The sequence below is a fragment of the Tachypleus tridentatus genome, chromosome 2 (genome assembly GCF_004210375.1).
Source record: "Tachypleus tridentatus isolate NWPU-2018 chromosome 2, ASM421037v1, whole genome shotgun sequence".
NCBI lineage: Eukaryota > Metazoa > Arthropoda > Merostomata > Xiphosura > Limulidae > Tachypleus > Tachypleus tridentatus.
In genome coordinates this window covers 123182298-123206734 of record NC_134826.1, presented here as the reverse complement: position 1 = coordinate 123206734, position 24437 = coordinate 123182298, and the positions used below count along the sequence as shown (strand labels likewise).

The window sequence follows — 24437 nt, the reverse complement described above, 5'->3', positions numbered from 1 at the left end:
CGCTATTAGTAGGTTTTCAGCAAATTCCCGCATCAATCAAAAGCTGTCTGAAAAGAAACCTTCACCTACATTTTTTGACATAAACGAAAAGTGGGTCACCTACTGAAATAAAGTAGCTTTCTGGCTCTACTGTATTTTAACCTTTATACTTACTTCCCGGCTACCAAAGAGCACGTGATTAATACTCTACAAGTGTCCTACTAAGACAGCTATAACTTAGGCTCAAGTTCCTAATATCAATGTCCAACCCCACCAGATGTGTAGATCACGTCATAATCTCCAAAACAAACATTATTTCACGTTATGAAATATGTTTTAATAAGAAATTTTAGTACCTTTTCAAGCATTATCAATTTAATTCGTAAAAATATACCACGCGCCACTGAGTTCTTGAGCTGAAAGAATAAACTTGTTTTTGATGGTTATAAGGTCGTCTAGGCTTTCGTTTTCTACTCATTTTTAAAATGCTGTCAAGAACTACAACTGTCCTACTTTGTCTCATACGTTTTGCATTTCCTACCGTGTCTGTTAACCTCGTTATCACACATTCTGCAGAGCGACACTAAATTCAATGTAATTTTATTTCTTATTTAAAAGTGTAACGACAAGTTAATTCTTTTGTCATTAGAATTTGACCTGACTGCGTATTAAGAACGTGAACGTCGTGGAGTGTTCGTTTTAAATTTCGCGCAAAGCTACACGAGGGTTATCTGCACTAGCCATCCCTAATTTTGTAGCTTAAGACAAGAGGGAAGGCAATTAGCCATCACCACCACCACGCCAACTCTTGGGCTATTTTTTTTTAACAACGAATAGCGGAATTGAAAAGGCGAGCATGTTTGGTGTGACGGGGATTCGAACCAGTGACCTTCAGATTACCAGTCGAGGGCCTTAACCACCTGGCCAAGGTAGCCTAAGGCCCAAAAGCTGAGGTAACTTCTTGTTTGCATCTTAAAATAGCTTCACTAGAAATCTTTCATAAGACAGGCTTTGAATACATATCTACAAGCATGCATGTTAAACTAGAAACAAATCCAAAAACACTTCAGTAACAACACTGCAACAAAGCCAGATTATTAAAGTAAAAAACCCTAACGTGGGTAAGCTACAAGTTTACTTTTAAACAGACTGTAAAATATTGTCGAGAACTATAACTCTGCTATTTAGCGTTTCACATGTAATGCATGTCTTAGTGAATAGCACTGGTTAATTAGTATCAAAAACATATAAATCAATAATAATACGATACCTAATGGTAAATTATAGTACAATAGAGCTTTAAAATTGGTTGCTATAGGCCAGTTGGCTCCTTCTAGTCCGAGGTTTTAGGAATTAGGGATTGCGCACTGACAAACGTGCTGCGGCGGGACCTCAAGACTGGAGGAAGGATAGCTTTCTCATTTATTCTCGAGTCAGTTTGTTAGCATGCTCGTAAAGAAAGATATTTCCCAAATGCATAATATTAAAACTGGGTACAAAAAAACTCTTCCACGTATCAACGAGATAACGGCGTTAAGAATGTTAAGGAAACGAAGAACAGTAAACTTAAACGTAACGATGGTTTCTGTGAGTGAGTATGCGAAACTCACCATGAGTCAACCATATCAAGTATGTTTTGAGTGAAATACAAAGACAATGCACTTTGCCCTCGTGAAAGCTTTATTCGTTAGAATGTGTATATCGGGAAGTAATTAGTAACGAGTTCCAGACAATGAAAGATCGTAACACTTTTCGCTATAACAAAACTATCACGTAACTTCTCAGTATAACAAAGTCCTCTTTTATTTAACGCTTCTCACGTGCCAAAACAAACATCAAATTATAAAAATAGTTCTTTAAACATTCACGTTTCGCTGTTATGTTTCGTGAAGGTAGTTTTATCTTGTCGTGGATTTTCTCTACACAACCAACTGGTCAACGTTACACAAACTGATGAATTTGTTGGGTCTGTTAGCCAGTTCTTAGGGTTAAGTTGGATTGAAAGTTTATTCTATATTCGAATTTTTTACATGCAAAATAAACATCAATCATTTTGTCACCCGAAATTAAAATATCATCTAATCATCTAATATCCGTTGTTCTACTTATTTTCATCAACTGAGTCTACGCCATAACATTAACTACTTGAGTGTCTTCTACAAAGATATTTCTACTGTTTTCGGTGGTTTGCTACAGTTAGAAGTTTCAGTTTTTCAGCCATGTTGTTCATACAAGAAAATTCCCACTTCAAATAAGCATTTTGTCTTGTTTGACAAGATTTATCTGTTGTAGAACTTGAAACACGTGTCAATAAAACATCTACTTACTTCCAGGAACATAAGTAGTAGTGAACTTTCGAACATCACATGCGTTTACTTTTGACAGCGGCTCAGTTTGGAACTAATCCATTATTTTTATTTGATGATATCTATGATTTTACTGTTATTAAAATTGTTTCAATAGTTGCTGTCTAATAGCAAGCTGTTGAAGTATTCAGAAATTACAAATTAAAACTAATTTTAAGAGTCTATGGGTGAAAGACTCTTTGTTATAAGAGTCTTAATTGAAATTAATCGTGTGATAAATGTCAACCACACGAAATTTATCATATCCAGTGCCGATGAGGCCTTTCGTGTAGCACAAAGTCGGGTGGTTAAGTTTGTTTTAAATTTCGCGCAAAGCTAGGCCGACTGGGTTAAGACAGTTGTGATTCTTACACAAACCTTCAGAATTCACGATAACCATACGCCCTTTTTATCGAACTTTTAAACTTTCTAACATAAATAACAGAGTTACTATGGTTATAGTAAAATATAGGATATGTCTTGAAAGAGCACTTATAACAATTACCGTTATATAAAATTTGTCAACAAAATAGTATCTCAAACTTTTAATTGACCGCTTTGTTCTTACAGCCATTTGTAGTTGGATCACGTAACAACTACACGTGATTTAGTACTTGGTTCTACTTAATGTAATGTTTATGTTCATTGTTTGATTTTTAACCGGATCACTAGAAGTAACATATACTTCAAAACAATTTAGCTCGTGCGATAGAGACAAGACATAGGGATAAGATTAAAGTTCAGGATGGGTTATATTGCAATACCCCGTACGGTCTTCAAAGACTGTACCAGGTATATCCAAGCGCTTTTGCGGTATTTTAACACAATCAGACAAATAATAACATATATGCTCATACGTAAGCATGTCTTAATATGAATGCTCATCTCCCATCAGATCCTAAAGATAAAATACTGCCTGCAAGCAAAAGATTTTAACAACAGTAAATCTTTGTGAAAATAATACACTTTCGTCATCGTAACATGGTACAGCATAATACAAACTGGGAAACGAAATACAGTTTGCATACATATGTATGATGAGGTTCCAGCAATTTTGTAATATTGGATACGTCAATACTGGACATGTCAAAGTTGCTAAGCGTGAAGGTATGAGTAATAAGAAAAACCAGCAGATACATGTTACCCCACACTAGTATAACCAAAGAAATAACGTATCACTCAGTATTATATCTATCTGCAGACACCTATCATTCAATACTACTTCCAAGTGCAAACACGTGTCATTAATATGCCTACCTTGTAACAGTACACAAGTAATTCAGTGGTAGCTGTAACCATAACTTACTATCCATTACTGTGTTTATAGTGAGCGGTACAAGCATCCTTTACTACAGCTGTAACCTGAACTTGTTATCCATTAGCAATACAGAAATTAGTTTTGTACAATGTTTGTTTGTAATTCTCATTGACAAATTAAAGTTACAAAACTTAGTTTATATGATGTTTTGATTTTAAAAATTGTCTGAAATCATAGTATAAAAATTGCCTTTCTGTCACTAAAATGACGAATTATGGGAAGACTATGAAAACAACATGCATAAACTACGATTTTCTGAAGAGAAGTTCAATATTTGTCTGTTTACTTATATTACAGTATACGTACTCATCCCTAAAAAAGAAAACTGACCAAAACTACCGATTATATTACGTTTGATTATATAAAATCGTTTCATTAGCAGACGCTGTGAGAAACTATAACACGTCACAGCTCAGTGATTTAACTGTTATATAATTTCGATCATTAACGAACTAAAGCAAAAATATGTGGTTTGTTTTTAATTTCGCGCAAAGCTATACGAGGGCTATCTGCGCTAGCCGTCCCTAATTTTGCAGTGTAAGATGAGGGGGAAGACAGCTAGTTATCATCACCCATCGCCAAACTGTTGGGCTACTCTTTTACCAACGAATAGTGGGATTGATCGTAACATTATAACGCCCTACATCTGAAAGGGCGAGCACGTTTGGTGGGACGGGAATTCGAACCCGCAACCTTCAGATTACGAGTCGAGTGCTTTATTCACCTGGCCATGCTGGGCCAAAGCAAAAATAATAATAATTTCCCTCCAATACTACTTTAAGTAACTGATTAATAAATTTATTGATCTGCCACATGTTTCACTGTAATTCGAGGTGGTCAAATCAGTGTCAATAGAGAAAAATAATAAACTGCTCGCCGTACTAGTACGGCAGTCATATATATAATAATAAAAGGGTATCTGTGGGTCAGTGTATAACTACTAAAATTCCAAGTGGAAAGAATTTAGAAATCTTAAATATTGCACACAAATTTCGACCCTGAGGGTACGTACCTGACTATTATTACTTAACTACATGTGCACGCATTTTTTGAGGCAAACAATCGAAAAACCACACAGAAAAGTATACGTGATCGCTATAGATCCATGAGCAAAAGCCCAGAAACCTAAAAATGTGCGCATATATTAAATGGACCGTGAGGGTGTGGCACTTGGGTAATATTACTTGTCTACATGTATGCCCGCACACGTCTTTTAATGGGGAAAGCTGGCGAAACACCACCAAGAAAAGTGGTTCCTTATATTAGAAACATAAATAACAGACCCGTAGAGTATTATGGTTTGCCTCACAAAATGATGGGCTCGAGCACCACGTTGATAAACAACAATACCCAGGTTTTAATGAAGCAAACTAGCGAGAAACCACACTGAAAGAGGTGATTCCTTACATTACAAACAAAAATTGCAGGCATACACACACGCACGTGTGCGTGCGCGTATGTCCGTGTGGACACCATAACATAGCAAAAACCACATAAAAAGAAGTGGTTCCTTACATTACAAAATATAAAGTGGATCCTGAGGGTGTACATCTTGATATTATATTACTTATCCATGTGTACGCGCATCTTTTTAAAAAGACAAGGTAGCGAAAAACCACACACAAAAGAAGTGTTTTTATGTATCTGGGCAATAAAAATGTTTAAAATATTTTTGACTGTTCTTCTATACGAAAATAGATTAGATGGCTATATCAGTGTGTGTATTCCTAAAATGTAAACCCAATTTCACAAGCGAAACGGGCATTTTCGTTAATATGCGTACATTCAGAGGAAGAGCTGATTCGTACCAACACTGTATTAGCCTTCCGCGAACCAAATGCCAATGATTTGACCAGGAAGGACTTAAACCTCCGACTGTCCTCCACGAGACGATTTAGCTAAGTTACCGTACATATGAGTTTCACGTCACTATTTATTTATTATGCAATAAATTGGATATCAATTCTCATATCATAAATGAAACTCTGCAAAGTGTAAAGCTCGCAATATCTAGTTAAAGTGATCAGCGTGTCTAATACTTTGTGTATAAATACAGTATTTGCCGTTACTTCGATACCACATTTCGCCTCTCTTCAGTTTTAAAATTTTCATATACACGCCAGGTTCAAATGAGTCGATTTAAAGCATTAAATCCCAAAATAAAAGTTACCACGAACTTTAGCAACACTAAGTGGATTACGTGGAGTACAGGTGAGTTTTTGTTTATGGCAAAGCCACTGTGCCTCCGCTGCTGTTCCCAATTTTGAACTGTTTACCACAGTGAAGATAAACTGGCTGTCAGCACTCACCGATGACAGTTCTTGGGCTACTATTTAACAATGAATTTTGGGATTAACAAACTCATGAAGAAAAAAAGAGATAAGCATGTTCAACACTAGGTGTCGATTCCGTGATCCACAGATTGCAAGTTCAGTGTCCTAAAAATCGAGCCACGTCGGAGAAATTACAATATATACTCTTCAAAACAAGAAACGCAAAAGGATATTTTTGTTATTTTAAAGAGAAATATATGTAATAACGTTACAAGCTCAGAGTATGTGATGTTACACGTGTTAAGGCACTGATTGTCAGACCAAAATGACAATAAAAGTTGTGCACTTTGAAAACGAAGAAAAACATCGAATTTTTCGCCAAAACGCATGCGTGTCCAATAAATTAGTTTGAGAGATCTGCATGTTCTGCAAGTTCAACATGTGCAAAATCCCTATAAAAGTCACGGGTTCTCGGTTTCCATAGCTCAGTGTTAAGCCACCGACACGCAATACAGTTACGCCAAGACAGACTGAAGCACAACGCAACAAAGCCATTGGTCGCTTGGAAGCAGGCGAATCTCGATCAGATGTTACCAGAGCTGTGAATGTCCACCCAAGCACCATCACAAAGCTATGGAATCGTCACCAACAACATGGATCAACTCGTGACCGTCCACGATCTGGCTGACCTCGTGTGACCACGCCCGCACAAGATCGCTACATCCGGTTACGTCACCTTCGGGATAGGACCACCACTGCGACATCTACTGCCTCAACCATACCAGGGCTGCGTAGGATTTCCGATCAGACCGTACGCAACCGTCTACGAGATTCTTATGCCCCATGTGCAACCCATTATGGTGAGCGTCAACGACGTTTTTCAGCATGACAACCCCCGTCCTCACACAGCCCGACTCACCACTGTCTTCTTGAGACACCACAACATCAACGTTCTTCCCTGGCCCTCCATACCACCAGATTTAAACCCCATCGAACATCTTTGGGACGAGTTGGACCGACGTCTGCGACGGCGACAACTTCAACCGCAGACTCTACCTCAGCTTGCAGCAGCTTTGCAGGCTGAGTGGACAGCCATTCCACAGGATGTGATTTGTCATCTCATCGCTTCCATAGGCAGGAGATGCCAAGCAGTTATTGATGCTCACGGAGAGCATACTCGTTATTGACGTTGGGTGACGTTAAACATCAACTAGTGAGCGTCGACTTTGCCTTTGCAGACTTTGGATGTTCAGCAGTGAATGTGCAAAGTTTCACACATGTCATACAGAACTACCCGGAATAAACTTGTTAACAATTTGTCTCATATTTTGCCTTTTGCGTTTCTTTTTTTTAAATGATGAGGCGTTCTATCCAGTCGTTGACCAAAGAAAATTGTGAGAAAATGTTACACTTCGGTTTAACAAACGCATGTCATATAAAAGCAGTGGAATACCATTTTTTTTACCATGAGTATGAAAAAACGAAACAGGAAAGGAACTGGAACTTACCTTAAGGTCTTTGAAGAAAATACTGTTTCTTGCCCAATCCACTTGGGCGAAGAGGGATTGATCAATGACCTTACACATCAATTCGAATAAATCCACTTCGCATTGATTGTACGTCTGGTTTTGAAGAAGGCTAAACAGCTGCGCCTGCCATTCCTTGTCATCTGTCATAGACATCTGGAATTCCCTGAGGAGAGGCATGGTCTTTCCACTTCCTGCTACTAAAGCAACTGAAGCAGGGAGAGAACTCCCGGCATCGTAATGAAACACTTTGGGAGAGCAAGGGTTAGTCGTTACTGGTTGTGTGGGCGAAGGTGTGTTAGGACCATGGGTCATTACCCAAGAAATTTTGACCAGTTCTTCGGGATGTAGATTAGGTGAATGAAGTGGAGGTGTTGTATAGGGGACGGGAAGGGTTGTGGTCGGTTGAGCTGCTGTAGACAATGGTGAGGGTGAAGAATCTGGAGAGCTTGTAGACGAGCTGAGTTGAGGGATTTGTATGAGTTCCTGTTTCACGGGCGCAGAGTCTGGAGTGTACACGGGTGGTGATGAGGTGACAGATGGTGGAAACACTACTTGCAGTGGGGCACCCGTCATTGCCTCTCCCCCAACAATTCCTTGGCACTGTGAGGAGTGGGCCAGTTGTTTCTGTCGCATAAGCTGCATCTTCCGCGCTCGATCTCTCTTGTACATTGGACCAAATTTGTTCCTTCCACCTCGCATTCGGTCAGGTCGTACCGCTGGAGGGGAGGAAAATGTTTTAAATACAGGCAATTATACCAACAGGAAAACAAGCAATACATTCAAACATTGGATAACTTATCAGTGAATACAGAAGAGATTTTCAGTTCAAATAATTGAACGAAATGTTAACTAGACAACATCTGTCAATGAAAAGTGAATTAAAATGCTTTAAACGACACGAAGAATGAAAATAACCAAGTCAGGATGTGGAAGTTATCTGTAGGTAACCACATCTGACAACTGGTAACTGCATAAATAACATCGTATTGTCAACTTCCTATTTCCCATTTTATTATTCGTATTGACACAAAAAATTCGCAAAACACTCCATGTTTCTGTATGATAAGTTTACACATAATCAAACACACACACATATATTTAACTTTCACATAATTAACACTCATGTTAACATTGCTCTACTGATGTCTAATTCTAATTTGAACGATAACTCACTCGTGTTTGAATTAATTGTAAAATACTATTATAATATTAAGTCATCTTTACTCGTCTGTTACTCCTAATCTAGGTGTTATAATTAATTTGTAAGTGGGGGGAAAATCAAAAGAAACGTATTATGCTAACAGACTTATTGCCCTACATATTCATTTTCCAAAAGTAGGTAACTAGGTTGCCTCTTTTATTCCGAATTGTGTTCCGGGCGAGTCTGGTATTCACTTTCTACTGAAGCAACCTTGAACACCCGCTTGAGATCTGGAGCAAATCTCTAGCGTATGAGGTCCTTCATAAATCAGCTATCAGCACCAAGCTTTAACACAGTGAAGTTCCGTAATAATCCAACTACAATACAGTAAGAAATAAATTAATTCACATACGAGACACGTCTGGAACAGTTTCACTATCAAAGATGGTTAAAGAAAAAGAGAAGATTATATGTGTGATTTCCAATTAATTTTTATCTTCTGTACACACAAAATTTACACATCTGTGGAGTGTAATATAACAGTTTATCGAGCAGAGACAAAACAGCGACATATGTGACGCTCTAAAACTAACTGCTCTATCTTACACAACAAAGTAAGGACAAAGAACACCTGAACATCAACATATATAACACTCTAAAACTGCTCTGTCTCCCATAACAAAGTAAGGTTAAGAATTCCGACATATATCACGCTCCAAAACTGCCTTGTCTCCCACAACAAAGTATAAGAACAAAGATCACCAAGATATGTGACACTCGAAAACTGCATTACCTCCCACAACAAAGAACACCGACAAATGTATCATTCTAAAACAGCCCTGTTTCCCATAAGAAAGTAAAGACATACAACACCGACATACGTGACGCTCTAAAATTGCCCCGTCTCCCACAACAAGGTTAGGACAAAGAACGCCAACTTATGTGACCCTCTAAAATTGCCCTGTCTCCCACAACAAAGTAAGAACAAAGAACACCAGAACATCAACATATTTGACGGTCTAAAACTGCCCTGTCTCCGACAGCAAAATAAGACAAATAACACCGACGTATGCGACGCTCTAAAACAGCCCTGTCTCCCACAACAAAGTGAAAACAAAGAACACCAACAAATGTGACCCTCTAAAACAGCCCTGTCTCCCACAACAAAGTAAGGTCAAAGAACTCCGACATACTAGACGCTCTAAAACTGTCCTGTCTCCCATAATAAGGTAAGGGCGAAGAACACCAACACAAGTGACTCTCTAAACCTGCTCTATCTCCCACAACAGTGTAAGGGATAAGGAAAACTGCTTAAAGGGAAAAAACTGGCAATTCAAATCGACGTAATTTACGTGAGAAGTATTTGATTCGTTTGAGCACAAAGCTAAACAATGGCCTAGCTGAGCGGCGTAAAAGGCAGGGTTTTTAACTCCGAATTTTTGCTTTACAAGCTATAAGACTTAAAAGTGAGCAAGTGAGGGATTTCTAAATATGTATATTATAAAAATGTAAATATATGTATTATACAACAGCACTTAAAATAGTATGTTTACCACATTACAATCCTCACTAGGTAAGCAATGTTTCAAAATATTTGTGGCCCACTAAAAGGCTTTCTAGTTCACAAAATGTAAAGCTGCGGTACATAAAGACATTTTCCGTATGATTAATGAGATTAAAGTAACGTGTATTACAGAAAAACCCTAATAGCAAAACTTCAATACAGGATTCTAACTAGATGTACTTCAGCAGGATCTTGTGTTTTGTTTCAAAAATATATAAAACCAAAATTAAGAATAACAAATATTTTTATTTCTTGCTTTTGAAGTTCATATGTCACACCGTGTTGTAGACTACAGAATGAGCAACCCTTCTCGCGATTCATGGTATGCGCACGTTTTTAGTGACATCACGATAGTACAAATTGCAACGTTAAATTTCCCTTATGTAACGCCACGTGACCGAAAGATGATACCCTACTTTAAAGTTGCGCAATTGGTAAAAACATGTGACCCCCTCCAAGCGGTTTTCGGCCCCCTTTCTTAAAAATAAAACCTCATAAGTAACTAAAACAGATAATGTTTGTCGGCTTTCAGAATTTTCTGTAGTGTATACTAGAGGGATTTACACATTTCGATAATAAAATTAAAAAAAAAAGAACAAAAACGACTTTTACATTTCCAAAGATTATAAGAAAACAGAAAGAAGGTTTACCTTTGTGGCTTCTTTAGGGCAAGTACATAAAACTTTTTGATATTACAATTTTCGTAAAATTAACTATTTTCAGTGTAATGCTACTTTTTTCTTCTTAATTTATGATCTAAAGATATTAATGTGCATTACAGTACAATTCTTTCTACTGGCAAGATTTGAAAACGGGTTTTGTATAATACGTCCTAAATGTATGAGCCATACAACGAATATTCCTATATAAATAAAATTTACAATGAAATCCGAAAAATGCAAGAAAAAAATCTAATAATTTCAGTCTTTAGTTGTAAATTTCGTTTTAATTGTTTTAGTAAAATAATTTGTATTGAAGTATTTGTGAAATTAAGCAAAATATAAGTTTATTAATAATAGTGTTAAAACTTTAAAATATAGAATGTGTGACCCTTTGTAGTTTCAAACAAGTCCTGCTGTTTTCCAAAGTGATTAGTACCCAACTTTTTATAAATTATTCAGAGACCGCGCTTTATTTGCAAAAGTTTCAAATCTTTAGCGCTTGTACCATTGTTTGTTTGATTATGTTTATTTTTTTAATTTTGCGCAAAGGTACTCAAGGTCAAAATTCGCTTGCTGTTCCTAATTTGAATAGCAGTGTAAGACTAGAGGAAAGGCAGCTAGTCATCATCATACACCACCAATTCCTGGGCTACTCTTTTACCAACGAACAGTGGAATTGATCGTAACTTTATAATGCCCCTACGAGTAAAATGGCGAGAATGTTTGGTGTGTCGAGGATTCGAACCCGCGACTCTCATATTACGAGTCGAGCGCCCTAAACTACCTGGCCGTACCAGGCCTGTTTATTTGATGCTAAACAAAAAACAGCACAGTTATGCCTACCACTGATATCGAAACTGAGTTTTTAACGTTATAAGCTATTAGATTCGCCTCTGAGTCAACGAAATAAATCTGGATAACTTAAGTGTTAACGTAATTGTACGTGTGCGTTATTGTTACACATCTTTACAAGTTTACGCATTGTTTTGCTATAATTTTCTAGAGTAAAACTTAACCTTTTCCTTTGAATACCTATAGTATTTTGTTTTGAAACACGCTATATAAAGAATCCACTCACATATACGAGTTAATTTATTTTTAAACGCAACTCTTATGATTTTCGAACTGTGTATGCACTTCATTAAAATCCTTAACAAATGTAGAATTATTCCAAACTCCACTATCGTATAGTGTTTCAGAAATTTTGTATTGGGAAGGGAAGGATAATTATCTAACTGTTTTGTTGACCAATCTTCATAGCGAGTTAAAATCGCCATTCTATAATTCGTACTTTTACGTTTTACATACAAATACTTTAACTGTGTTACTCCCATTTCAAGAGTGTTGTTACATTATAAGGGCTAAGTAAGTATTTTTTATTATTGTAGTTCATGTTTCAGATTCTGATACTTTTTAACTAAACTTATACAGCAATGAATAATCTAACGTTATAGTTTCTAGATCAGAAAAATCACTTATCACAATTTTCTCGTCACAATTCTGTATATAAACCCCTTCACATGTAAATGAAGGACTTGCTACCCTTGACGAGCAGATATTTTAAGGAAGGAATATTTATGAGCCAAGCTGTTTATAAGGTATAATTACTGGCGTTTGGTACATACGTTAAATACATAACAATATTAAGAGAACGAGAGAACAAATCTGAACAGAGCGATAACTGCCAGTTGCATAAAAATTACTTCACTAAAAAAATACACAAAAAACTGGGAAACTCCCTTCTGGTTATACAAGAGGCTGGATTGGTATCTCGATATTGAAATATCGGACGAAAAAATTAGCCAGATGGTACATGAAATAAATCGCCCTCTTATAGATGGAAATAGTAAAAGATTTGTAATACCAAAACAGACACAGTGGTATTTATTATATAGTTTTCTTAATCATGTAAGTGTATGATGAACAAAATTTTATCATCATCACTGTAATATTCACATAGATACATGTGAATATTACGTTTTACTGTTAGTATTTAATGCTTATTAATAAAGTATCTTCAGTACATTAATCACTGATCTACAGTAAAGAACCTCTTCGTTTTTACAGACAAAATAGAAATGTATCGCTCTAACATGTGTTTAACATGTATAGTTTCCACTTAAAGTTGTATATGTGGAAAATGTATGTTGTTGGTTGACTGTGAGATACAAATACGTGAATGCTGTAATAAAAAATAAATCATAACCTATTCATTAAAACTTCTGTAGCCTACATTAGTGTCAGGCTGTAGGGTAGAAAGATAAATTTGAGGATAATATTACGTAACTATTCTCTTTGGTTCAAATGCAGGTCGTCTAACAAAAAACAAGTGAAAACAAAATGCATAATTAAACAAAAACAAGCATCTAACCTATAAAATCACCTTCTCAAATGTTATCTTGAAAACTCACCGCAAAATTTAACTTTTAAAAACGTTTCCTGATAGCGACTGAAAAGGTATTCATACATAAATTCAAAGAAACTCAAATGATGATTTAGAAAATACCTATATTATACTTGTTCAGTTTCTTTTAGTCCAAAATGGTCAACCTTTTCTTTCTGAAATTTTGGGAAAATATAACAGTTGTGTTCGGATTAATCTACTGAAATGGCTGTTGCATGATAATATCTTCAAAATGTTACAATAAAAATAAAGGAAAACTCGTGTATATCTTAAAACAAGCTTGCACCAAATGTTGGTTTGTGTTTTGAATTTTTCGCAAAACTATACGAGGACTATCAGCGCTAGTCATCACCACCCATTGTCGATTCTTAGGCTACTCTTTTACCAACAAATAGTGGGATTGACCGATACATTATAATGCATAACTTTTTTAAAATTTTGACCTCCCACGGTGGATCAGTAGCAAGTTTAAAGACTTGCAACACTAAAATCTGCTGTGGACAGAGTGTAGATTACTTAGCACTGAACTAAGAAACCAACACTGATTTCAGATTGTCAAGTAAACTTGTTTGTTCAGAACCTGTAAGTTAATTTCATCAGGTAGCAAAAAAGTGGATTACTATCACTTATCCAATTAGCTCCATTTCGCATATTAAAAAGAGTTACACACAACAACTGAGTAAAATCGTAAAGCACTTACAATCAAATGACCAAAGTACCATAATTATAAAAATGGTTGAAAAAGTGTTTCCAACCAATCTTGATTAACCATTAACTTTCTTTCGTTACCAGCTTCTTTCCAGAGTTTTACACGTTAGTGAGAGAAAAGATATCCCTATTTTAATTCTTAAAAACGTCTTTATTACCTTAAAAAGGTACAGAACTGTGAAAGGTAAAGATATATATATAAACAAATGACGTGTAACTGATGTGCTATGTCTTATCCATCAACAGGTTATCATTATGTGGTTGCAATAGTTTGTTTGTGAATTCTTCATGAACGTTAGCTGCAAGATGGCCAATTACTACAAATGGCGGTCACCAGTACTAACTAGTCTACACAACGGAACGCCAGAGTTTTAACACAGAATCTTTTTTATTCGCAATCGCACAAAGACTGTATTGCGCAAATAATACACAGTACAAATACACACATTTACGATGTCTGTTTCCATCTTAAGTAACTTCCAAGTTGTTTGTATTTCTCTAATTTACAGTGAAACAAGTCGATATATTTGTTACACAAATCAGGGACAGCCTATCCAGGAGACCTGGCATGGCCTAGCGCGTTAAGGCGTGCGCTTCGTAATCTGAGGGTCGCGGGTTCGCGCCCGAGTCGCGCCAGACATGCTCGCCCTCCCAGCCGTGGGGGCGTTATAAGTGACGGTCAATCCCACTATTCGTTGGTAAAAGAGTAGCCCAAGAGTTGGCGGTGAGTGGTGATGACTAGCTGCCTTCCCTCTAGTCTTACACTACTAAATTAGGGACGGCTAGCACAGATAGCCCTCGAGTAACTTTGTGCGAAATTCCAAAACAAACAAACAAGCCTATCCAGTGTACCATATACTCCTGACATTGGCGAAAAGCTTCATCGCATATGGCAGATATAGTGGTAGGCATTATTACGTATTCTTCTTTGTTTTCTTAAAATAACCAGATATATAACTAATAAATCGTGGCTAATGTTTTTAAAAAAGAGGAAGCTAAACAGATATAAACACAAAAATAACAAAATACTAACAATAAAACAAATTGATGATTATAAATATCGCATCGATCGCAGGTCTATTTAAGTTAAGCACATAGCTACACAAAGGGCTATCTGTGCCATGCCCACCACAAGTATCGAAATCCAGTTTCAAGAGTAGTAAGTCCGCAGACATACCACTGTGTCTCTGGGGAGCAAAAACGTGTTTGTTGAATCAACCGCAGGCCTACACTTAAAAACAAATCATACGTATTTGGAAATCTAGGGCACGATTTAACAGTGACCTTCTAATGAATACACACACACTATATATATATGAGCAATTAAAGAGTTGGATGAAAAGCGCCTGAATTTTTATATAGGTCACAATTTACATAAAAACTAGGTCAACTTCCGACTTCGAGCTTACTGCTTTAACATTTTGTCAAGTCTCGGAAAACTTTCACTTCATTGACCCACCTTTCTAGCAGATGTTTGTTCCATCGCAAGAGTCGAGGCGATGGGCTGAAGGCAAACGTAATGTGACGATATGTTTTTGATGGTAGAGATAATTCTTCCTTGACTTTATTCTTATTTTTTGAAATGATTGCTTTTCGAGTGCCCCCGCTAGCTCAAATGCTAAAAATCGAATTTCGATATCTGCGGTGGACAGAGCAAAAGCAACCCCATTATGTAGTTTTGAGCTTAACAATAAACACTTTTCGACTGGTTGGTAGATTTAGTGTTTTATGGCTCAAAGCAGCTAGGCTATCTGTGCCAAACCCCCGGTAAAAATGTAAAAGTAAATTCAGTAAAATTCATTAAAGGAAATTAAGGTAAAACAAAACAAAGTTAAAAAATAAATAACTAGCACAAAACCAATGTTTACATCTAGTCTACCACGTCAAGAGAAAAACTACAGTAATTCAAGTTGTAAAGGATTTTCTGTAGCGTGACTGTAATAATCATAACTCGCCAGGAAGACAGTCGCCTGAAGTTGGCCTCTCCAGTCCTGGTTTTGAGTTACTTAGTGTTACGGTCAGTTTCTAATCTCAAATCAAACTCGATGAACTGTGATTTCTAAAAGGGAGCCACATTAAAAAGTGTAAATTATATATTAAAAAACTTAAATGGCATTAAAGAGATTAATGGCATTTAGAAAAACTGAAAACATTACCAAGGTGAAGAATGTCACCATCACCAATAACACTGTCTAACGTTATGGACAAACCTTAGGACAGAACATGCTTAAAATGGTGCCGTCGTTGTAAATCATAACGACGACAAGAAAGTAAAATGTGGCTTATTGTGACCTGAGTGTCACACAAACTACACACTGGTGCATTACACATTGGTGCATTAGTTCCAGATAAAAGGAAACGATGAGTTTCAAAACTATGACCAACGCTTAGTCCAGTTGGAACAACTTACTCTTTGTGATCAGGAACAAGACAACCAAAACACTTTTCGAGCATTATTCCTTCAGTACTAGTAGTACACGATGAAGTAACTGTAATTCAAATCAAGAACTCTCCCCGCTTTTTTTTATTACGAAGATAAACTATATCAGAACATCTAGGGAACACCGAATTACGTTTCTAATACTAGACGTAACACATAAGAATAAATTGCTTACACCAGCGGTTCTTAAAGTTTAAGTTACAACCGACAGATGGGTTGCAGAAAAATACTAAATATATAAACATATTTTTATATTAACATCATTCATAATAGCCCTACTATATTTAAATGTACTGAAAGAGCATGGATCCTACAACATTAAGTAATAATCAGGCAGGTTTTGAGTTCGCCGAACACTAATGTTTCGTAAATTAAGACTGACTTACCTTCTAGCTTCATCCCAACATCCAGACACTTCTGGAAGCGGCAGTACGGACAACGTTTCCTCTGGCTTTTGTCTATATGACAGTTCCTGTCTGCTACACATGTGTACACTTTTTTGTTCTGTACAGTACGTTTGAAGAACCCTTTACATGATTCACACGTGAGTAAGCCGTAATGGTAGCCAGACACTTTGTCCCCACACACTGGGCATAATTCCTCCAACCCCTCCTTAGTGTCCGGCGGTTCGTGGAACTCCTGGGAGGAGGCCGGACTGCTTAACATGTTGCTAGCTGCTGAGAAAAAACAAGCCGTTGGGTCCATTAGTGGCGGAGAGGTCATTATGTTACACGCTGTGGAATACATTATATATATATATATATATGAAAGATTACTTTTTCTAAGTTAGATTTTAAATAATTCAATTTCTTTCAACACAACAACACGGAAAAAGTAAAACATGGTGCTGTCGCCACACACTAATTACAAAGGAGTGTTAGGTTGAACAGAGAATTAAATAGCTTCACGTTGAAAACCCTCCGAATCAACCACAACTCGGAGAAAGCACCTTTCGCTACGACACATATAAACTACTCACTAACCTCTAGATACTGTCTAGAAGTAGTGGGTCTATGTCAGGCAATGCGCGTGCCTGTGGAGTATTGACTTACTAACTGGGGTAAGTATTGCCCAATCATGGTCCGCGGTACACTACCGAAGGAGAGCGACAATTAAAGGGAGTAAAAAATTTATCACCCGAATGGAAGAAATACTTTATATTCTAGAAGTCGATTCTGATGTAAAGAAAGCTAAATTCATGCCAGGTCTTATCGTCAGGTAGTTGTTAGATTCTACTTCACAGCATTCAAATTAGGCTTAACAATCGCAAGAATCTGTAGATACGAATAAAAATTTTAATAAAATCCATAACATTAATCACGAAATTCCCCTTTACGTCACCTAGATATTCATCTGAAAATTGAGTGTAATGCTTTAACACATATTCGAGAGACTTTTGCGCAATGTTTTACCATAAAAACTGCAGTACATTGCTTCAAAACATACTTAACGCATGGATTAACAATTTCATACCTGCATACTTTTAAACCATTATAGAGTAAAAACGTTTTTGGCAATTTAATATCTTTTAACAGGAATGAGGAATCAGTTAGATGCGTTACCTTAACTACTCGATTTTCCGCGCTTGAATCAAGAAAACTTGGTGTCGATAGTTGTATTATCAAAATTAACCTTTGTCAACTTTTGAAATTTCAAACCATAATATTTACTTCAAATTATTTCCATTGTGATAAATAAGTTGTTTATTACTTGGCAAAAAGATTTAATTCCGTCTTTTTATTTACACATTTAACGTTCTATTTATTATGTGTGTGTGTTTTTTTTATGCTATAACAACATTATTTAAATGCAGTTTCTATGTGCTGATTTCAGATATATAAATTAAAATTTGGAGAGATGAAAAGGAAGAACTTTTAGCATCACATATATACCTACGTGTTTAAAAAGAGCTGCAAAATATCAAAATCAAGTTTCTACTGAGAATGTAACAAATTCAACGTGAAAGTTCATAAATATCCTTCAATATTTGCTTCAAGACATCCTAATATTTATGTCTATGGTGCCATACGAACTTACAGAGATACAAGTCAATCAAGTTACGATTGGGTTCCACAGTGTCGCTTGTTACTTCTCTTAACCACATTCCAAATACTTTCAATTTGCTAAGTTTGAGCACCAATAACTGGATTAATTAAAGGTTAACTATGATTGACAGTATAGTGCTGAAAGTTATAGTTTTTAACTGACTCAGTGTTACTGTACTCTTTCCACATATCGTTGATAATGCTAGATCCTGGAGGTTTGTTTTTGTTTTTGAATTTTGCGCAAAGCTACACGAGGGCTATCTGCGATAGCCGTCCCTAATTTAGCAGTGTAAGACCAGAGGGAAGGCAGCTAGTCATTACCACCCACCGCCAACTCTTGGGCTACTGTTTTTCCAACGAATAGTGGGATTGACCGTCACATTATAACGCCCTCACGGCTAAAAGTGCGAGAATGTTTGATGCGACCGGGATTCGAGCCCGCCACCCTCGGATTACGAGTCGAACGCCTTAACTCACCTGGCCATGCCGAGTCAGATCCGGGAAGTGTGCTGGCTTTTATGTAAGGATTTGACTGTCTCCTTGTTTCTTCATAGAGGAACACAGCTTGAATCTCCCTACATATTCTTCCCGGAGCTGTCTGCTCAGATTAGATTTTCTTTTGGCATAGACTGTTTCGACTGTTCAACTAGAGCTACCGATTTTTAAGGGGTTCCTCCGAATTTATTCAGCACATTTTAAATTAATATAGTATATTCAGTTATTTTGGCTTAGGCTCAGTCATGTTGTATTGTCATTTCTACATTTGATTAAATAACCCCTCTTAAGTGGTTGTTGTAATATACATTCATGTGAAAATGTTAGAACACCCTACAAAAGCTTGTGTATTTTTGTAACATTTTTGGATATATAGATATTTAATCTCAATATTTAAAATACTGAGATATTATAGGAATATAACTAAACAATTAAAACTGAAGAAAAGACTTTTCAAGATCTTCTGTAAAGGTAATTCTACAAAAATGCATATTCTAACTGAGGAAAAAAGTTAGGACACCCCCACATTTATTCCCACTTAAAATGGCTCAACTCACACACAGGTGTATCACACCAGGTGCACATGATTAGAAGATCATTTCTCAGCATTTTGAATCAGCTTTGCCCTATTTAAACCTCAGACATTTAGTTTGGTGTGCTCCTGATTGTTGAAGTGAGAGTGAGTACCATGGTGAGAGCAAAAGAGCTGTCCGAGGCCTTCAGAAAGAAAATTGTAGCAGCTTATGAGTCTGGTAAGGGATTTAAAAAGATCCCAAAAGATTTTGAAATCAACCATTCCACTGTCCGAAAAATAGTCAACAAGTGGAGGGTTTTTAAAACAACTGCCAACATGCCTAGGTCTGGTCGTCCAAGGAAGTTCACCCCGAGAGCAGACCGCAAAATGCTAAAAGAGGTCTCCAAACACCCTAACATGTCATCATGGGACATACAGCAGGCTCTGGCTACTGTTGATGTGAAAGTGCATGCCTCTACAATAAGAAAGAGACTGCACAAGTTTAACTTGCATGGGAGGTGTGCAAGGAGGAAACCTTTGCTCTCTAAGAGAAACATCAAGGCCAGACTGAAGTTTGCCAGAGAGAATGTAGACAAAGACCAGGATTTCTGGAATAATGTTCTTTGGACAGATGAGTCCAAAATTGAATTATTTGTATACCAGAACAGAGGACATGTTTGGCGTAAACCAAATACAGCATTCCAGGAAAAGAACCTCATACCAACTGTGAAGCATGGAGGTGGAAGTGTCATGGTTTGGGGCTGCTTTGCTGCAGCTGGACCTGGACATCTCACAATCATAGAATCCACCATGAGCTCTACTGTTATCAGAGGGTGCTTGAGGATCATGTGAGATCATCTCTAAAAAAAGTAAAGCTGAAGCAGACCTGGACCCTGCAACACGACAATGACCCAAAACATACCAGTAAATCCACCAAGGACTGGCTGAAAACTAAGAAATGGAGAGTCCTGGAATGGCCGAGTCAAAGCCCAGATCTTAATCTCATTGAGATGCTGTGGGGTGACTTGAAACGAGCTGTAGATGAAAGAAACCCCTCAAACATCTCTCAGTTCAAAGAATTCTGTATTGAGGAGTGGGGCAAACTTTCTTCAAACCGATGTCAGAGATTGGTAGATGGCTACAAGAAGCGTCTCACTGCAGTTATTTCAGCCAAAGGGGGTAACACTAGCTATTAGGGGGGGTAGGGTGTCCTAACTTTTTCCTCAGTTAGAATATGCATTTTTGTAGAATTACATGTACAGATCTTGAAAAGTCTTTTCAGTTTTATTCTTTAGTTATATTCCTATAATCTCTCAGTATTTTAAATATTGAGATTAAATATCTATATATCCAAAAATGTTACAAAAATACACAGGCTTTCATAGGGTGTCCAAACTTTTTCACATGACTATACTACAGTACAATGGTTCATGTGAAGTTTATCCTTGCAAAACTTGATGTTGTACATTCTTTTTACCAACAATATTTGGTTTGTTTGAATTTCGCGCAAAGCACGAGGGCTATCTGCGTTAGCCGTCCCTATTTTAGCAGTGTAAGACTAGAGGGAAGGCAGCTAATCACCACCCACCGCCAACTCTTGGGATACTTTTTTACCAATGAATACTGGGATTATGACGCATCCACGGCTGAAAGGGCGTACATGTTTGGTGCGACGAGGGTTTGAACCCGCGACCCTCGGATTACGAGCCGAGTACCTTAACTACCTGGCCATGCCGAATCTACCAACAATATATAAACATAATAATAGTTTTCGGTGGGAACCTCGAACCTTCTTATCAGGTTTTTACGGACACTAAAATTCATTGCATGTTTTTTTTCGACATCGCCATGCACAAATTCTAGTCATTTTGTGTTTTCAACAACAAAATTTCTCTTGTGGAATAATTTTGCTCTCTTGAAGAAATCTTATTGCTGATTCTTCTAACTGTAATTTTGTCCAAAGTTATTTGAAATTTATTTGTTCACTCATCTTAGGCTAGGTACGGTTAGGGTTAGCTCGGTTTATGTGAAGTTGGAACTAGTTAGACTAATTAGTAAATGATCAGACATTTACTCGAAAAAATTTAATTAAACAATTTTTTTAATGAGAATATTGCCCTTTTTCCCCTTTAAGAACCAATTCTCCAAATTCTAATTTATATTTCTGAAATCAGCATTGAAAACATTTAATTTTTGTATTTATTCTTTTCGATTTGAACGTGGTTCATGAAACATCTAAACATAACTATTTCTCATACCAACTAGCTTTCATATGCTGTATCAGGTGTATATGTTTATCATATTAGTTGGAACTAAAATGTTGTGTGGTGAGTACATTAAACATGAAATAGTATACCCAAGTTGTATGACACGAATATCGTTTCACTTACATTTTCAGATACATTATTAGTAATACTAACTGTATTTATTATTGTTGTATTCAATTAAAGAAAAAAAAACGATTATTGTAAATATACAGATCCTTAGTTAAACATAATAATTTTCTAAATTTATTGAGCTATCTTTCTTTTGTATATGCATGCATGAACACACTTAGGGATACACATGTGTGAAGGACAGCACACGTTATAAGCACAACGTGAATTAACGTTGGGAAATCGTACTTTAAAAATGTTTGTTCTAATCCAAAACCAGCATTTTTCGTCAACTGTATCTCTCTTACCCTTTGATGATGTACGGGGCGTTCGTTCTGTTGTATATAGGAGAGATGTTTCTCACAAACAAGCAAGTTCAAGTGATATTTTCTAAACAGAAAAACAAGTTAGCACACAAAATTATTTTACTTCCTAATGCTCCCCGAAAGTGTTCCGCTTCAAGAACAAATAAAACCAACACTAAGAATAACAAATATTTTATTTCTTGCTTTTAAAATTCATATGTTATAATGTATTGTGGCCTAAAGTATGCATACATCTCGTGATTCATGACATGCGCGCGTTTTTACAAATGTCACAATAGTACAACTGCAAGGTTAAACGTCACTTATGTGACACAATTTTAGTTATTATTGACTGACTGACAGACAACCGTTACTGGTTAGTGGTATGAGTGGTTAAAACAGGTAACCCCTCAGGTCATTTAAGAAAAAGGCGAACATGTGCGTCAAAAACAAAGTACTATTTATCCTTCAACTCTGTGAAGAAAAAGAATACCAACAACTCTTCTGAACACGTGATAAAAAAATATTATCTAGAAGAGGTTTCATGCATCACTTCGTAAAAGAATCTTGACTTCAGAATGTATTAACTGCATGAAACTTTAGATTTATTTTGCAGAAAAATAATTTTTGTGAGCCTTGTTATACAAACTCTATAAAATATTCATGCCCCTTCTTGTATTAACACAATAATTTCAAACGGTATACATTTTAGTATTTTATCTGCCTTTTCTAAAAAACCTTTCAATTTACAAAAAACAACAACAAAAAACAAAACCTTGATTTCAAACGTTATATTACAAAATATCTTCATGTCTGAAATACTTGTAACGAACTCGTACGTCACAGCACTTAACTTCTAAAATATTGATGTTCATAATAACGATTTTCAGGAATTCATAACACTCCTCTTTTTAGTTTTAGCTTCGAACCGAATCATTTTCTAGAATAAAAATATTTACATAATTTTGTAATGCGAGATTAGTCCGACTAGAAAGCGTAAACAGAGCGAAAATAGACCTTACAAATACTGCCAGTCTATTTTCCAGACTAATTTTGCGAAGACCATAAGATTTGTTTGTTGCCCCTGTAGTGATTCAACAGTATCATGCTCTTACTTTAAAAGCATCAAATTTAGCATTAAAGTGTGTGACCCGATGAGAATTCGAAGTGTTTAAAAGGACTGCCATAGAAATCAGGACAAATGGAGTCTGATGCGAGGAAATTGCCCACTCTGTAATTAAGTGTCGTGAGCGTCCGTTCTATAACAGGGCATCAAGGTAATAAATAACCTTCTATGTTTGCCAGACTTCTTTATAACTGAAGGTCATTTTCTACATTATACTTTCAAATTATGTCAAAATTCCTCATTTGATACCGATTCTTTCGCACACTAATGATCGCCACCCCACCAAGTGGTCAGTTACTTCTCTTTTTATTATTATTATAATAGCTTAGATTTCAGGATAATTCATAAAAGGAAACTAATGCCAAGATTTGCTGTTACTTACAATAGTTTTGTGAGGGAGGATCATGAAAATATGATTATCATTCGATAAACTTAACGTTTTGAGTAATAGGTGTTGAGCATCATGCTATTCCATTGTCAAATACCGGCGTGGAATTGATATTATTTTTAGTACTTTCAATCTGAATGACACCAGATCATGAAACCTTAGCATTAGGTGTCCAACCCTATCTTTGAGCTACTGACTATAGGGAATGAGGCTAGCCAGCTGTACTCGCCGCCACAAGGGCTTTGTTCGATTTCAAACCGAATAACTGGACTGATTGTTATTCTTGTAACTTACCTAAACCTAAAAAAGCGGTGTGCGAACTTTAAACTTTGCGAACACAGATCGGTTCAGCACCCACTAGGGCCTAGGTTACACTCAACACTATAAGTTAAATTGTATGAACCGCTCAAAACTTTACTATTTTCGGTTGTATTGGTAGAGAACTGATTTAAAGCGTGAGAGATCTTGGCTGCATAAAAACAAAGTCAGAATACCAAAGAAAAAAAATGTCCAGCACAACTAAAAGATTAGACCCAGGAAAGGTAGGCAGGGAATTTTATTCAATAAAACAAGAAATTACTAACTTAAGGGTACGGGATTAAACTTCATATCATACAGTACTTTCGTTTGGTATGTGAGAGATACTAAGTTTGATTCTAGTGCATACAAAAAAGTAGAACCTCATGGATTATTCTTCATTAACTTGTAATGTTTTATATCATCATGTGAACGTTTAACATAAATTAATATGTTTATTATAGACATTAACAAGTGCTAGTACTCAATTCTTTTACTATTCGACTGTAAATGCTTCCCTTAAACCAAA

At 36.5% G+C, this 24437-nt stretch overlaps 1 protein-coding gene across 15 annotated transcripts in view; it reads right to left on the bottom strand.

The window, feature by feature from the left end:
* Positions 1–24437, bottom strand: part of LOC143244996 (nuclear hormone receptor FTZ-F1-like) — a 105655-nt gene that overhangs the window by 20050 nt on the left and 61168 nt on the right. For 7 of the 15 annotated variants that reach the window (XM_076490687.1, XM_076490681.1, XM_076490694.1 and 4 more), the window contains 2 exons: positions 16750–17037; positions 7424–8160 (listed from right to left, as the gene is read on the bottom strand). In XM_076490687.1, the coding sequence (XP_076346802.1) occupies positions 7424–8160; positions 16750–17037 (1025 nt within the window). Of the gene's footprint in view, positions 1–7423; positions 8161–16749; positions 17098–24437 lie in introns of all 15 variants that reach the window. The other 8 variants (XM_076490686.1, XM_076490680.1, XM_076490692.1 and 5 more) reach the window with 3 other exon arrangements.